General features: G+C 43.9%; 1 protein-coding gene across 2 annotated transcripts in view; it reads left to right on the top strand.

The window, feature by feature from the left end:
• LOC147320155 (uncharacterized) overlaps positions 1–17,260 on the top strand; it is a 30,264-nt gene that overhangs the window by 11,777 nt on the left and 1,227 nt on the right. Inside the window, exons 2-8 of one of the 2 annotated variants that reach the window (XM_086307993.1) lie at positions 4,237–4,315; positions 4,397–4,613; positions 5,485–5,756; positions 6,387–11,650; positions 14,124–14,340; positions 16,643–16,875; positions 16,970–17,254. In XM_086307993.1, the coding sequence (XP_086164119.1) occupies positions 4,247–4,315; positions 4,397–4,613; positions 5,485–5,756; positions 6,387–11,650; positions 14,124–14,340; positions 16,643–16,875; positions 16,970–17,254 (6,557 nt within the window). In that variant the 5' untranslated portion in view covers positions 4,237–4,246. Of the gene's footprint in view, positions 1–4,141; positions 4,316–4,396; positions 4,614–5,484; positions 5,757–6,386; positions 11,651–14,123; positions 14,341–16,642; positions 16,876–16,969; positions 17,255–17,260 lie in introns of those variants that run through there. The other variant, XM_086307994.1, reaches the window with a different exon arrangement.

Raw genomic sequence — 17,260 nt, forward strand, 5'->3', positions numbered from 1 at the left:
ATTCTTAAGATCATGTTTAAAGCACAAAAATGGACTTTTCTTTCACTCAGTAATCACTTGTATTAATCAATCAGCAGAACACATGTCACAATTTGAATCTTTTTACCACTAAATTTGTTGTGTCTTCACTGGTTGGTCAGACCAGTGTCTTTTTTGAAGTTAAGTTGTTGTCCTGCAACCCAGAGAGTTTATTTGTTAGTAGTGGATAAACTTTATCATTTAACAACAGGTGTATGTTAAGTTTCGCTGCTTTAAACTTGCTGGAAAATCTTCACATGTTCATGGATGTAAGCTGTTTCTTCATTGCGTGTATGTGCGTTTGTAGGTGGGTTAATTTAACTTTTTTTTTCTTTTCTTCAAACGAGGCATTCCTCTAACACGTGCCTCTCTCTCAGATTTCTCTGCTTGTGTGTGTTTTTGTTTCACCTTTTTGTTGTGATGCTCCGGACGCCTTCCCAACCTCCACAAGTCTGTTGGCCCCAATTTTATGAGTTAAAAACTTCTCTTAATTTCTCCTCTAATTCTCTCCTAGCTGCTGTCTTTTCCACAGCTGCTGATTCATTTGCATGTTCACACACCGTCTAAAATTAGCTCGCAGCACTGCAGCTGCACGTCACACACAGTCTCACACAAAGCTCTGTTATTTTATATTACAAAGACGTCTTATATTTATAATCACTGCAAGGCCTGACAGATTTAGCGCCTACACAATTTTGACAAATTTTACCATAACGGGTCCAACCGAAGAAAGATAACTTTTTTGCAGCCACTTACCCAGTATCTGTTTCCTCCAGAACAGCCTATGGCCTAATTTCTAAAGTCCCTAACTCAATTTAACTGTGTCCAAAAAAGCACATCACACCGTTTCAAACGGTGAGGAGACTCTAACTCCTAGCTTATTCCAGGATGCCCTGTACCCCACAGATAAGCCAAACTGAACAAACCCTGTTCGCCGACAGGTCAAGACCGCGCGTCCACGGCCAGGAGGGAGCGTAACCTCCGGGCTATGCGCTTCTTAGCAGTTTCCGACTGCTGTCCTATAATAATTTCCACCTAACCATTTTTGACAAATTTTACCATAACGGGTCCAACCGAAGAAAGATAACTTTTTTCTAATCAATTAACTAGTATCTGTTACTTCTGGAACAGCCTCTGGCCTAATTTCTAAAATATACCTAGCCAATTCCCTACCAAACTACTTGAGCCTTTAACTCAATTCCTTGGGACTCTAACCCAGCATTTCTTTTTCAACTTCATTAAATACTCTTAACCGGCTTTAACTGCATAACACACACGGGGATCCTCATCAAAATCAAAACAGACCCTCGACCAGTAATTTCAGTGAGTAGACTTTTAATTTAATCATGTCCAATTTGGCACACTTTGGAAATAATTCAACAGGTAGTGCCTTACCTTTGGATAAGCCGGCTTATGCCCACTCACGTCAGACCACTGGCTGGTGCCTGTCCGTTCGACAACCTCGGACCGTCCAAACCTCTAACTTCCACCCCAATACCACAGGACGAGCCCCCAAGCTGTTACGAGTTCAAAATTGGGGATGGAGACAAGAGAAAAAACCACAATAACAACACTGGTCCGGCCGGGTTGAGTCAAACGATGATTTTAATGATCACACACGTGGGAGATGGACACTGTATGCAGACAGCCTCAGATCTCAAAATGGTGGAGCATTGCTCAAACTCTTATAGCCTCTGGTGCCCCCACCTTATCATAAAAGCCTAAACATTCACATGCTTTTCTCTCACACGGCGCCTAAGCTACGACCTTGGCTCCCCGTTTATCTGCTCCTGCTGAGATGGGGCAGAAAACTCCAGCATGTTCCGTTCTCTTCTAATCATATATATGTATATATACATATATATACATATATATATGTATATATACATATATATATGTGTGTGTGTATATATATATATATATATATAATTTTTTGCGCCTCTGGTATTTTTGCCAATTCCTTTCTGTGTCCCGCTCATGTATTGACCCATGTGCCTGTTCATCTTAGCCGATATGATGCCTGACAGGAGCTTCCATGTAGTACTGAGGCAGGTTATTGGTCGGTAGTTGGAGGGGACCGGTCCCTTCTTGGGGTCCTTGGGGATCAGGACCGTCCGACCTTCGGTTAGCCATTCCGGGTGTCTCTCCTTAACTAGCAGCTGGTTCATTTGTGCTGCCAGACGCTCGTGGAGTGCAGTCAGCTTCTTTAGCCAGTAGGCGTGAACCATGTCGGGCCCTGGTGCTGTCCAACTCTTCATACTGGAGACCCTTTCTTAGATATCTGCCACTGTGATGTCTGTGAAGGTTCTCAGTCATCCAGGTCATCGTAGTCTAAGGAGTTTGCAAAGAAAAGCGTCTGGACTTCTTTAAGTTGCTTGAAGACGTTTCACCTCTCATCCGAGAAGCTTCTTCAGTTCTAAGGTCAAATGGTGGAGAGTCCCAGATATAAACCTGGTGGGAGTGACCCCCCACAGAGGGACAAAAGGACCCCTGATGATCCTCTAATCGCCTGAGCCAAGGTGTGAAACTGGGTGTGGGCTCCAATCAGCCTGATCGTACTTGGGGCTTTGTATCCAATCTTGTGTGGGGGTGATGATATCTCCCCCCTGACCTGGTGTCCTGGCTCCCCCTTGCCGTAGCACATGTGTTGTACCTCGTCAGTCTCTAGCTGTGAGAGCAGTCCCTTTTTTCGAATGTTGGAACACTGAGCTACTAGTTGTTTCGCCGTCAATGTGGATGGTGGATATCGAAGCATCCATAGGGTATTGAAGCATCCATAGGTCCCTCATCGTATTCATGTAGCCCCTTCCGCCGGGGTTACTGGCGTAGTAGCATTCCAACAACGCCCTGTTTTCATCTCTTGCCCACCGATGCCTTCTTGTTCCAGTGGCCCACTTCTCGTCAGGGTGCCCTGGTTCCTCAACACCTGACGCGGACCTTGTTGATCCGGATGACATCCGAGCCGGCATGCCTTCATATTTCTCTGTCTCACTCATGTCTGCGGTAGGCCTGCTTAGTATGTGGGGACCTTACTGGATACAGACGTCCCAGTTGGGAATCCCGCTCCAAAGGCGTGTAGTCTTTCAAATTTCGCATGGTTGGATCTTAACAAGGTTCCAAGTAGAGCTTCAACATGCAACAAGAAGAAGTGGGAGAGAGACAAAATATTTTTTGAGTATGCTATTTGTTGAAAACAGCGTTTAGTAACTATTGATATCTATGACTAGCTAGTTTATTGTGATGGTGCTTTTTTTTTTCTATTATTATGTTGCTCTTTGTTGTTTGCTGTCTCCTCTGTTTGTTTGTTTGTTTTTTTTCTCCATACAGGTGACCCAGGAGTTTTTTTTTGTTGTTTGTTTTTTTTTTCTCTCTTCCCCCCCTTCTCACCGTCTCTTCTCCCCTTTGGTTTTCTTTCTTTCTCTCCCCCTCTTTCTTTCATTCTTTCCCCCTGTCCTATTAAAAAAAAAAAGATGACAAAGGATGAACTGAAGCTCCGCCATCACGTGATGTCACATGCTGCTGTTTCTGATGTCACTTTAAAAAAAAAAAAAATGAAAACAGCGTTTAAACTGAAACAGGCTGTTTTACAGCAAATCAAACGTTTAGGACCACGTGCCTTTAAAAGGCCAAATCTGTGCAAAAATGTGGATTCATTGTCCTTTTCTGTCAGGTAGTCACACTGTCATGACTTTCAGATGGCAAAGGCAAAAAAACCTTTGTTTTTGAACTTGGTTGGGTTGTTAAACTGCATAAGCAGGGTCTCTCACAGCATGCCATCACTGCTGAGGTGGATGCAGTAAGACAGTCATTTGGAGTTTCTTAAATGGTTATGGAACAAAAACGTATATACATATACGCACACACACGTGTCCAGATGAACAGAATCAACCTTTTGGGATTTACTTACCTGGATGACCAACACAATCTCACTGCATATTAAAGATCCAAGTATCCATTTAAGGCCCACAACTGCAGTCACACAACTGTAAGTGTCTGCATTCAGAACGAATGCCGTGTATTCTGTAAAAGTACAGCCCTGATAGTAACTGTCAGTCTGCCAGTACTGTTGGGTTGTTCCAAACATCCACACTCTGGACACAAACCTGATTAGAGACATTCATGTGGTCACAGCTTTTCTCTCAGCACCCAGTCATCTCCACAATGTTAGTAAAACTTCTTCTGACCTTCTCTAAATTCTCTCTTTCATTTGTCTTATAGAGCTTGAACCATGTGGAGCTTCTATACGATACATAATGAGACTCCCTACACATTTCACTACTGTAGCAAGGGGAGAGAGGTAAGTCTACAAAACCAAATGATAAGTTTCACCCTTGTCTGTGGTCATTCATCCTGGTCCCTCCCCCTCTCTTTCCTTCAGGGTGTGCGTACAGTGCGTGGCAACAGCACAGGAGAGTACCTGCATGCATTACCACCATTTTGGGGCCTTTCCTTTAGATACGGAGATCATTCAGGAAGTGACCTCACTGGTGCAGGTGGTGGCGCTTCGTACACCATAAGAGAGAGTAAAGACCACAAAGAATTTGAACTGGTCCACAACATGTTAGGTAGTGTTGTTGACCGTTGTCCTAACTTTGGTAAGTATCAGTCAGTAGTGTGTACTGCTTAATAAGACCAGAGTTCACACACCAGAAAGAAATCAGAAAGTTAACAAAAGCCTAGAGTGACTGACTACGTCACTCTGGATGCTGTAGCTGCTGTGAACAACAGAGCCTCAAATCAGAAGTATTTGACTCCGTGGTATAATTCTCAACAACTTACCTTAAAGCAGACGACTCGTAAGCTGGAGAGCAAACGGCGTGTCACAAATTTAGAAGATCATCATTTAGCCTGGAGAAATAGTTTGCTGCTACATTTCCTCTTCACAGTCACCCACCCGCCTGATTTCCTTGCTGCTCAGGAGGACCTGGTGTGGGACAGCTAATCAGGCTAAGCTACATTGGTCCACACCTGCTCCTGGCCAGTTTTAGGCTTACTTTCAGTGGTTTGTCCTCCAAAACTATGAACAAGCTATATTTATTACTACTTTATATTTATTATTATTTATAAGTACTAACCCCCCAAAATAGGCCACGCAATAACTAAACACTTGACACACTGAACAGGAAAGTGCCATGAAGAAAGCACAGAAACACAGGCCACACTGCTAATGACACAATGAGTGAACACTGAATAAAATTTGCAGCTGATTGAAGAGGAAGTGTGCCCTGATAAATCACACAAAGGTTACAGGATGAAATAAGTTGCTAAGTAAGAGTTTGAAATGAACTGGGCTGCACAGATGTCGCTACACAAGCCACCAGTGTGTACCAGGAACAGGAAGTGACACAGTATTCCAGTGAGAGCCAATACCAAGCTCTTTGCAGTGTAACAGGGTTTCATGTCAGAAGCTTTTAACAAATTAAAAGCAAATTAAATTTCTCTAAGCACGCATTCATTTCTCTACAGGCAGAATTGATGAAGAGAAACGAGAACGTGAGAAACGCCAACAAGAGGAACGACGCAGGAAAGAAGAAGAAGAGAAAAGGCGTCAGGCAGAGCTTGAGCGACAGAGAAAGATCCAAGAGCAGATGGAGAATGAAACATTAAGAAAAAAGCTCTCTGAAGCGCACAACAGGCTTCAGGAGGATAACCTCCAAACCTGGGAGCACCGTCAGCAGCACTCTCACGTTCTACACCAGCTCTTGGAAGATGAAGCACCTCACATAGAGAGAGATGAGGTAGGGTCCAGCCTCAGGTAATAACAGCTACGGGCATCTGGGAAAGGATAGCAAAGAGGCTCTGGGTCCTTATAAATGTCTAACATTTAAGTCATCGTAACCCTATGTCCCAGCCCTGTACTCTGGAAGATGACAAATTTCTCTTTTTTGAAAAAACAAACAAACAATAATGGATTGGATTTACATATATATATACATATACACATATTATATAGCGCTTTTTCAAGGCACCCAAAGCGCTTTACAATGCCACTATTCATTCACTCTCACATTCACACACTGGTGGAGGCAAGCTATGGTTGTAGCCACAGCTGCCCTGGGGCAGACTGTAAACAGTTCAGATCAGTATAATATTATATTAGTATAACATTAATAATTAGCATAATATTTTGTTATATAGGTCTCCTTTTAACCAGGCAAATTAAAAAATCAATTGCTACTCCTGAAGGTCCTCATAGCAGAACATCATCACAGTTCTGAACAGATGTTTGTTGTCCTTACTGCCAGATACCCAAAACATCCATAATAATTCAACATTATGGTCAGGTGAGGATGACAGCATCTGACCCTGCATACAGTTTCCTGCTGCTGACACTGTTACGCTCGTGTCTTTGTTCCTCTTTAATACAGGTCGCTGATGTTAATGAGAAGTTTGAAAAACTTCTATCAAAGTATGACATCAGAGAGGATGAACATTTACAGATCCAGCTGGAAGACAGGATGAAGACTCTCCAAAATAAGCTGACATTACAATATTTTAACGAGCACCCCCACTTCGTCCCCACTTCATTACTGTGGGCTTTGGATCACACTACTGGATACGTGCTGCTGTCTTTGACTGAGAGGTTCAACATCCTGGAGGCAGTGCTGAAGGTGACCTTAGAGGGTGACCCTGATTTTGAAGATCTCCTCCAAAATGGACAAGACAAGAAGACAGAGTTCCTCCTCAGTTTGCAGGAACAGCTACATGCTGACAACCCAACACTGGCCCAACAGGTGTTAGCAAATGTTCTGGATCTGTCCTCAAAGCTACCCCGATCAGGTAAGGAGATCGTCAGTCAAATAGTCTTCAACAACCTCTGGGCACCAAAAGACATCAAGCTTTTCCTTGGAAAGACCTTAAGCATGGATCAGAAAACAGTCACAAAAATCCTCCACAAAGCGTGCACGTACGGGCTGAGCTGTGACGACGCTCTCTCTGCCCTGAATGAAGACGATCCTGCAGAGTACATCCAACATTGTGTGGACAAAGCTGAGCGAGACAAAGATGCTTGCACACTTTTGGCTGAAATGGAAAACAAAAACTTTCCAGAGTGTGTCCCGTCACTCCTGCGAGAAGTCCTGACATATATTGAAGAAGAGCTACCCAAATATGGAAGTGTGGCCATCAACAGGGAGATGATTGAAGACTGTAAAAAGATAATAACTGCTCTTGATTTTAACAATCCTAAGATTGATGCTCTGAAGAAAGTCCTGATCATCGTATCCAGAGCTGTAAAGGAATGCACCGCCTTTACCACTCAAAGCGGTGAACATGTTCAGGGCTACTTCCCAAGACCCAGTCAGCTGGCATCACTGCTGCTGCTCCTGCTGCCACAGTCTGGGGATAAGAAAGGTTGTCTGTTGGAAATCAGCACTGGAGAGGGCAAAACTTGTATTTTAGCCATGTTTGCTACAATACAGGCCACCCGAGGCATAAAGGTGGACATCGTGACAAGCTCTCCTTTGTTAGCAAGTCGTGATCAGGATAAGTGGAGAAAATTATATGATATGTTTGGTATTACATCATCCACGGTCCCTCCGACACAAATCGATAGCTGCTCTTTTAAAGATCATGACAAGCTGCTTGAGGATGCATACAGCCAGCAGGTCGTTTATGGCACTGTTGGTACATTTGCAGCAGATACGCTGAGGCAAGAGTTTGAGAAGAAGACTACCCGAGGTCCGAGGAGGTTTGAGTGTGTGGTAGTAGATGAGGTGGACTACATGACGTTGGACAGCGGTGTCCAGGTCACGTTCCTGTCACACCAAGCCGGCAGCCTAAGGCACATGGAGCAAGTCCTGGCAAGCATCTGGGCCATGATGTCATCCTGCAAGCCAATAGAAATGTTTGAAACAGGGGAGATCAGTTGGGGAACCAGGATCCAGCACTTCCACAAGGCTGTAATGCAAGCAGTGGTTGGCCCAGAATCAGAAGATGTTTCAGCTGATGACATACTTATTCTTGGTGCCCAGCTGGGGTTTTATCCACAGGAGGATGTGGATGAATTAAATAAAGCAGATGGTCAGACACAAACAGAGACTGACAGCTTCAAGGATGCCAGGTGGAAAGCTACTGAGAAAATCATGGCCAACATTGGACCAGAAGAACAGTGTGAGCTACTGAGACAAGTTCAGACAAAAATAGAAAACGGTGTATCTGTAAATTGTTACTCACTAATGAACAACAAAGCCAAACTTTACAGGAAGGACAGCTCTCATGGAGACCCTGATGTCAGCCTACTTCTCCTGGAGAATGGCTGTACCTGTGAAATAATGTCCGAGGAATCCCTCATCCAAGGAGCTGTGGACAAATTAAAATCGAAAATTAAATATTCTGATGAGTGTTCAGTGAAGTCATTGGATGAGTGTAAGGGATTTATTGTGATCCCCTCTTTTTTGAAAACATACATTGAGAATCAGTTACCAGTTTTTGCCGAGAACGCCTTAAAAGCCATCAGAATGACTCAGGGAAGAGAGTACATGATTGAGAAAGCACCGGAAGCTGACGCAGGTGGTTTCAGTGATGCTGACAGTCATCAGTATGATGCCATAATTCCTGTGGACTTTGAGGCCAGTGGGGTGTTGGAGAAAAACAAGCGATGGGGTGACGGCCTACAACAGTTTCTGGAGATGAAGCATCAGCTGGCCATTTCTCAGCTGTCCAATGTAACAAATTACATGTCCAATGTCCATTTCTTTAAAAGGTACCTCAATGGAAAAGGCATTTTTGGTGTTTCTGGGACATTAGGGGGGCAAGCTGAGAAAGTATTTCTAGAACGGCATTACCAAACAGCAAGCTATGTCATTCCAGCTCACCGCTGTAAAAAGCTTGTTGAGTTGCCAGCAGTTCAGGTGAGTGGAGGCAACACGCAGTGGATCCAGGTGATCTGTGAAACTGCACAGAGAGCTGCAGACAGAGGCCAAGTTGTTCTTATCATTTGTGAAGATGTTAAAACTGCAGATGAGCTGAAGACAAACATGCATGTTCCAGAAAGGCAAGCCAATGAGATCACCATGTACACAATCAGCGAGAAGCACAACATCGAGAAGCAGAACTTTAGCCCGGGAAACATTATCATTGCTACAAACCTCGGCGGCCGAGGGACAGACATACACGTTCAGCAGGACGTAAACGAGAGTGGAGGCCTCTTTGTGCTCCTCACATACTTTCCTAGAAGTCACCGTGTGGAGCGACAGGTCTTTGGACGCACCGCCCGAAAAGGAAACCCAGGGATGGTCCAGATGGTTCTCAACCAGGGCCATCTTGCACCAGCCTACCAAGGCCATTCCATCGAAACCATGAGACAGCTCAGAGAGGAGTATGAGCTCAGACATTTAGACAGCATGGAGAAACATGAACTCTGTGAAATTGACATGAAGGAAACTCTGTTCTCCAGTTTCTGTCAGTTTCTCTGTGACTTTGACAAGAATTACACGGTAGAAGAAAGGAGTGACCTGTCCAAGATGAAGCTGAAGGATGTTCCTGAATATTTTAAGATCCACCAGAACAAGTTTGACTATCAGACTGCACTGGATGCTTTGAAAGAATCGTGGGCTTTGTGGCTCATCCTTCATGAAGAGCACATCAGCAGACATGACGATATCAGCCAGCTGAGAGAAGACCTCACCAAACACTTGAAGAAGACTGGTGACTTCCTCCTGCAGGGGACGAGCTATAACATCTGTGATTACATCAAACAGGCAGCAAGCAGAACTGACCTACACTGCATGAACAAAACCAAATGTGACTTTGGTGCAAAGACTTACTGGCAGAGAGCTGCAGAGTGCGATCATTTCTACAGTGCTGTGGCGCTTTATAATCAAGCTTACATCACACTCAACCTCAGAAAAGGAGACTACATAGCTGAGGCAAAGGAATTACTGGAGGAAGCACAGTCTGCAGTGGATGTCTATCTCTCAGAATCAACAAATACGATGATGTTTTGTAATCTTTCAGTGACGAGTGGCTTTGTTCCACACCACACAAACAGCAACCTCCAGATCCAAATGCAAGCCAGGATGACTATCTTCAAATCTTGGAAAAGATACATCGAAAGTGCCCTGACAACTCTGACACAGCTCGATGGCAGCAAAGCTGATGCAGAGGTAGAGGATTCCAGTGTGTACCATCTTTCCAAAGATAAAGATTTAATCACCACCAATGAGCTGATGATGCTCTATGAGAATGGCCTTAGCACAGTCTTTGAGGTTAAAAAGAAGCCCGAGTTCTGCTATGATGCCCTTGTTTGTTTTGTTCTCGGCGCCCTTCAAGTTGCAGCAGGTGTTCTTGTTTGTGCTCTGTCATGTGGTGGTGCCAGTCAGTTTGGACTTGGACTGATCTGTGAGGGAGTATCTGACATGATTCAAGGGATCAAAGGAATGATACAAGGAGGCTTTGACTGGGCTGAATGGGCAATCTCCAAGGCCATCAGCATCGGGTTGTCTCTGATCTCTGGTGGATTCAGCCGACTAAAGAAAGCTGCAAGTGCAGTGCGTAGTGGCACAAAAGGTCTGATCGCAGGAGCAAAGACTAGTGCCTACACAGTAAAACAGTGTTTTCTGAAGGCAGGGAAGTATGCACTTCAGGAACTGGGGAAGCAAGGATGCGTCAGTGCTCTGAGTTATACTGCTGAGAAGGCATTTAATGCTTTTTTCCAAAACGTTCTGAGGAAAGTCTTTGAGGAAAAGGTGCTTTCACTCATAAAAGCCAACCGTAGCCTGGATGAAGTTCTCACAAGCTTCATTTGCTCAGGAATACCAAAGAATATCCTGGAGAATGGGTCCAGTGAATTCAGAATTCACAAAGACTGTGAGGAAGAAATGCTTCAGTCAGTGGATCTGATAACAAGAGAAGTGATTCCTGACCTGATGATGAATTGTACCATGGCTCTTAAGGCTCTTGATGGACTTTCAGCGGTCTGTGGTGCTGTAACACAACACATAAAGAGCAAAAAAGGGTCCGATCGAATAGAAAGTATTCTAATGGGTTTGGAAGCAGCTAAATATGCCACAGCCTTTGTACAAATATGGAATTCGGTACCAACAGAGAAAATCATTAACAACACCTTTGTTCCTAAGCTCTTGCAAAGCATGGAAAAACTACCTCAGGAAAGCAATGACCAGGATGAAAGGCACAGTTTATCAGATGTAAAACGCTTTAAAGATAAACTCATTAACATGATTGCAGAAAGTGTTTCAAACTCTTATGTTGAGGCCTGTTCCAGGCATATGACCTCCATCATGAGCAAAATGTGCATAAGTGAAATAAACCATGCTGTTGGTGGTGCTGTTAGCAACATACTTGGCAGGGCTGACACCCAAAGTTTCTTTAACAGCCAGGAGTATAAGTACAACATGAAAAGGGTCATCCAGCGTCCACGTGAGTCCCTGTCAGAGTCTGACAAGAAAGACTTGGAGTGCTACATTGAGGACATTTCTGATGTTAACCGCCCTGCTACAGCTTTGGACATCCATGTCCTCACCCAGAGTGATGCTCTGGAAGGCAAAGGAATCAAACTGGTTATGGTGGACAAAGATGGAAAGAAGCTCTCAGAAGACTATTATCCTGGGAAGGAGGACTCAGCAGGCGATATAGTCCTCCAACTGAAGAAGGAGCCAGAAAATCCAACACAGTGAGTGAAGCATACATATTTGATATTATTGCGCCTCTCATTTAATTAAGTCAAAATAATATATATTTTTTTAATTGACCAACTCATATGGGCCAGAAAGTTAATTTTGACCTGTTTTGCAAGGGTAACCCTCCCCATCCCAATTTCCAGACTTTGGTTTTGATACTGTCGGGTTCTTCTACGCTGAGAGAAGTTCAGGAGACAGTCTAGCAGTTCACTCTCTTTTATTATCAGGCAGTTAAAATTGGGCTTGCACAGCTGTGGACAGTGTCAGGCAGTCTGTACATGGAGAAGTGAAGTACAATTCATAATTCAAAGTATATATTAGACACATGGAAACAGGAAATAATTGTGATTGCTTATTGATGGGGAGATGTCGTGGTTGAGGCTCAGCACTCCCTGATTTGTTCCTCATGGCAGCGGCCATTAACCTCCAGTCAGGGATCTTGTCCTGTGTGAGAAAACTCCCTACCTCCCAGATAGGGATGTTTTATTTCCATGCTCCATTCCTTAAAGGAACACTATTAAGTGTTTATTTCTTGTTCACTGGAACGCCCTGTTATCATACAAGCAGCCCTTCCTGTCTGTTCTGTGAGCACGTAGCTACACTCAGCTCTGTTTGTGCCTCTTAGTTAACCTGTCACACCGTGGGGTTAGTGCTCGTATCCTTCTAATGAGGAGCGTATCAACCCTATTATGATCACACACTGCAATCAATGTCAAAAAGAAACTTTATCTAAAAACTTAATAATTATTCTCCTGTCTGATAATCAGGGGACAAACAAACTAACAAACTGTTTTCCCCAAACTGGTGTAGTTTAGTCTGAGGGCAAATCAGAAAACCACTGAACAGCTAGAACTGACACCAGTCATGGTGAATAATAACACAGAGCTGGCACCCTGACATCCTGTGGTCCCACTATAATGACTTGTCCTGTGTTGGTCAACTGGCTGTGAACTGGGAAGGACTCCGTTATTTTCCTGTCCCCCCCCCCAGTTTCTATTTTTTCTGGCATTCTCGTATCACTTCCTGTTCCTAACACAGTGCACAGTAGTGTTTTGTTACCATGTGTGACTTGTTTAATTATATACCTTCAGATAAAGGCTTATGTCAAACTGTAATCTTCATGTGGTTTATCCAAAGCGCGCTTTCTGCTGACTCACCCACAGTAAAGACCCAATGACTGTCTTTAGCGTAGCTATTAGCTTAGCTTGTAGCAGAGTCATTAGTTCCTTCTCAAATGTTTAATTTCTCCTCTGTTCAGCACAGATACTGGAAAGAAATGTTGCCTGATTGTACGTCTGGAGGCCAGGCTCAGTGAATGGAAAACCAGCTCTGGACTCTGGACTCTGGCATAGACAGTAGTTAGTGTGGGCAACGCTAGCTTTGCTACCATTAGCTCTTCCTCAGCAGATAGTCCTGAGCAACAAGAAAGAAGGCTGGCTGGGTGACGGTGAGGAGGAAGTGTAGCTCTAAACAGAACACCCCGGTACACCACCTGTTCCTCTCTCACGTAGTTTTCTCGCCACTTTTGTGGGTGATTCTGTTTTGAGAAATGTGAAGCTAGGGACTCCAGCAGCCATAGTCAACTGTCAGAGGCGAAGGCAGGCGACACTGAAGGAACCCTGAAATTGCTGGGAATGGCCTCTGACCTTGACTCATCCCTGTGCTTGTCCTGCTAGACCTCAGTGCAGCGTTCGATACTGTCGACCATAATATCCTATTAGAGCGATTAGAACATGCTGTAGGTATTACAGGTACTGCGCTGCAGTGGTTTGTATCATATCTATCTAATAGACTCCAGTTTGTGCATGTAAATGGAGAGTCCTCTTCACACACTGAGGTTAATTATGGAGTTCCACAGGGTTCAGTGCTAGGACCAATTCTGTTTACATTATACATGCTTCCCTTAGGCAGCATCATTAGAAGACATAGCATAAGTTTGGATTCAGGAGACAGACACTATCTCTACTTTTAAGATTAGGCTTCAAACTTTCCTTTTTGCTAAAGCATATAGTTAGGGCTGGACCAGGTGACCCCGAATCCTCCCTTAGTTATGCTGCAATAGGCGTGGGCTGCCGGGGGATTCCCATGATGCACTGGGTGTTGTGGTTTGGTGATATATAAAACAAAATTGAATTGACTTCCTTTACTGTTATAGTTTAATCTGATTATATACATTATTCCCCACATTCATTTTCCTTATGCTTCTAGTAGAAAGAGAAGGATTATTACTCATTCATCAATATTGTTCCAACAGCTTCACTGGTGGACACAACTTACATGACAGATTTTATGTACAACAACATTATTATTGGTCCCAATCAAAACTCTTAAATAAAATTTAAAGTAATAAACAAATGTTATGGACTACTTGTATTTAGAGGGAGATTTGTTAGTCTCACCTTTTCCCTTTTTTGTCCAGAGTGACTGATTTGTTGTTTTTTTGTTTTATTAATGTATTTTTTACAGGACGATGGGGTTCTTCTCAAGGATAACTAAACGGATTCGTGGTGAACAGAGCCCGTGCACAGGTCATTTTGAAATCCTGAGACCAGATGGGACCACAATCCCAGTAAATTCAGAAGATCAGAACTGCCTCTACCACGCTGTTGCCCAGGCCACCGGTAAAAATCCAGGTGATGTAGGAAAAGAGGCACGGATCCTTCGGGAGCAGGTCAGAAACAATGTAAGTCTTACTGTTATTATTAATATGGTCTACAGTGGGGCAAAGAAGTATTTAGTCAGCCACCGATTGTGCAAGTTCCCCCACCTAAAATGATGACAGAGGTCAGTAATTTGCACCAGAGGTACACTTCAACTGTGAGAGACAGAATGTGAAAAAAAAATCCATGAATTCACATGGTAGGATTTGTAAAGAATTTATTCGTAAATTAGCGATATCAATTCATTAACGGATTCCACACAAAGACGTAAACACAGAGCGGACGCATCAGAATCAGCTTCGTCTTTCTCGGCTTTCTCACCCGACGGCCCGCAGACGGACACGCTGTCGGAGCTCAGCGATTCTGATGCATCCGGTCCGCGCTGTGTTTACGGCTTTTTGCGCTGATTCTGAGCTGCAGGTTTTGTCTCTCCAACCAAAATTCGCCAGCAGCAAAAGAAGCAGCAAACTGCGCTTCACATCTGATCAATGTCGTCATGAATTCCCTCTGACTTTTGCTGTTTTGCTTCCATCATGATAAAAATCACTTCATGCACAGCTCTCTCTCTCTCTCTGTACTTCAGGAACAGTTTCCCGTCTCAAATCTCTGTTTTCTTCATTATTCATTCGCTTATTACCCACCAGTCTACCGTTGCTTACAGCGCTGTCTTTTTCTTTTTTGACTTAAATGACCTCGGACAAGAAAGCCTATTTTTTCTGTTGTTCAGTACTGAAGAAATTTAAACTTTATATGCAGAACATTGTAGAATATTTTTAAGGTTATCTGCTATAAAAAGCCAGACCAGGAAAATCTCCTTCATGTTTTTCTGTGTTTTATTCTCAGTTACTTTCACACAAAGACATCTGCTGTGATGTTCACAATTCTGATGAAGTCAGTACTGATAAATGATCAGAATTATAATATTTCTGACTGTCTGAGGCTAAGTTGAATCGAATGGATTATAGAAATCAGTGAGCAGCCTTGGCCTGACAGAGTGGATGTAGCTGTGGGTAATGAGAAAAGATGAAAAGAACTATTGATAACATTTTTGTTAAGTTAAGGCCTGATCCGTCTGAAGTTCACAGCCAGCTCTGACACGGTGCCATCAACCTCTGAACGCTGAAAAAGCAGCAGAAACACATTATATGCTGCGATAAATGCACAAGTGTCCCCTCTCTGCCTTTCAGTGGCAGGCAACAGCATACAGGTCGTCAGAGGAGCCGAGATGATGATTAAGTTTAACATTTCCTACAATATTGACAAAGCACTTGAAGCACAAGTTTGTTAGTTAATAATTTAGAAATGAATATTGGCTGTATGGGACCCCCCCCCCCCCCCCCCCCCCCCCCCGCAAAGAAAGTGCACATGTAAAATTGTGGTGTTAAGCGATGCAGTTGAAAAACTTTCCTTTTTTCTAAAGCATATAGTTAGGGCTGGACCAGGTGACCCTGAATCCTCCCTTAGTTATGCTGCAATAGACGTAGGCTGCCGGGGATTCCCATGATGCATTGGGTTTTTCCTTTCCAGTCACCTTTCTCACTCACTATGTGTTAACAGACCTCTCTGCATTGAATCATATCTGTTATTAACCTCTGTCTCTCTTCCACAGCATGTCTTTATCCTGTCTTCCTTCTCTCACCCCAACCAATCACAGCAGATGGCCCCGCCCCTCCCTGAGCCTGGTTCTGCTGGAGGTTTCTTCCTGTTAAAAGGGAGTTTTTCCTTCCCACTGTCGCCAAAGTGCTGCTCATAGGGGGTCATATGATTGTTGGGTTATTATTGTAGGGTCTACCTTACAATATAAAGCGCCTTGAGGCGACTGCTGTTGTGATTTGGCGCTGTGTAAATAAAACTGAATTGAGTGAAAAAGCCGCTGGGTTTACAAGCTGAGGAGCAGATTTAACAGACTCCTCAGTAACTTGCTTGGCTGTTGTACAAACCAGAGGTGGTGCACAATGATCTGGTTTAGTTCGTTCAAATGGGAAAACACTAGGGCCAGTCTCACCCTTTATGGCTGGCTAGTGCAACACTAAGTCACTGATTGCATATGCAAGTAAACACAAGGTTTCTTTTTCTCAGAAATTGCAAACTGGGCAACTCTAACTCATCTTGAGCCGCCTTGGACTCATCAAACACGATCTCTGTGGCCGCCTCTACAGGCTTAGCCCACCCTGACTTGGCCTCTGGAGCTCTGTGCGATTATGGACCCAATCAGTGTTTCACCTTTTTACAGGAGGTGTAGCCTTTGTGTTATTCAGAGGCCGCACAGGAGATGTTGGAAGCAATTAGGTAACTCATCTTATGGCATGTTTTATCTCCACTCAGCTTCAGCAAAACCTACCCAAATACGCAGGAGCTCTGAAGCTGCAGAAAGGATATGAAGAAACCTTTAACTCTCCTGGAAGATATTACATATGTGGAGGAGATCGAAAGGCGCGAAGAAAAGCCGTAGACGATTTCAACGCCATCTTGGGCGACATGAGCAAGAAAGGTTTGAGTCCAGAGGAATTACGAGATATCCAAGAACGACGTCTGGGTTTGGTTGGAGCGCACGCTGAGTAAGTATTTAATGTGTGACCACGACGACCAGCAGATCGAACTTCACGTGTAACACACATTAAATCGTATTCTGAATGTGTTTCTTGCCAACAGTGTGTACAAGATCCGGGTGCAAACCTCAAACCAAAGAGAATGTGGTGAGAACGGGTTGGCGGTGGAAGCCGACCACGTCCCACCTAGATGTGTCTTTCAGAATGCCCTTAAAACGTTGCAGGACCCTGAGAACGTAAAGTTAAGAGAGGACCTGAAAAACAAAAGCCCCAACCTCTTTGCTCTGTTGGATAAAAACGGAGACCGCGGGCTGTGCAGAGAGGTTCTGAAGCCGCACCACGAGGCAGGCCTGACCTGGCGCAACAGAAAAGAGTCTCGTATAATCAGGTGAGA

The sequence above is a fragment of the Aulonocara sp. 'chitande type north' Nkhata Bay genome, linkage group LG10 (genome assembly GCF_057382095.1).
Source record: "Aulonocara sp. 'chitande type north' Nkhata Bay isolate Kocher_YH1m ecotype deep benthic linkage group LG10, A_spYH_male_GT1.1, whole genome shotgun sequence".
In the NCBI taxonomy this organism is placed as follows: domain Eukaryota; kingdom Metazoa; phylum Chordata; class Actinopteri; order Cichliformes; family Cichlidae; genus Aulonocara; species Aulonocara sp. 'chitande type north' Nkhata Bay.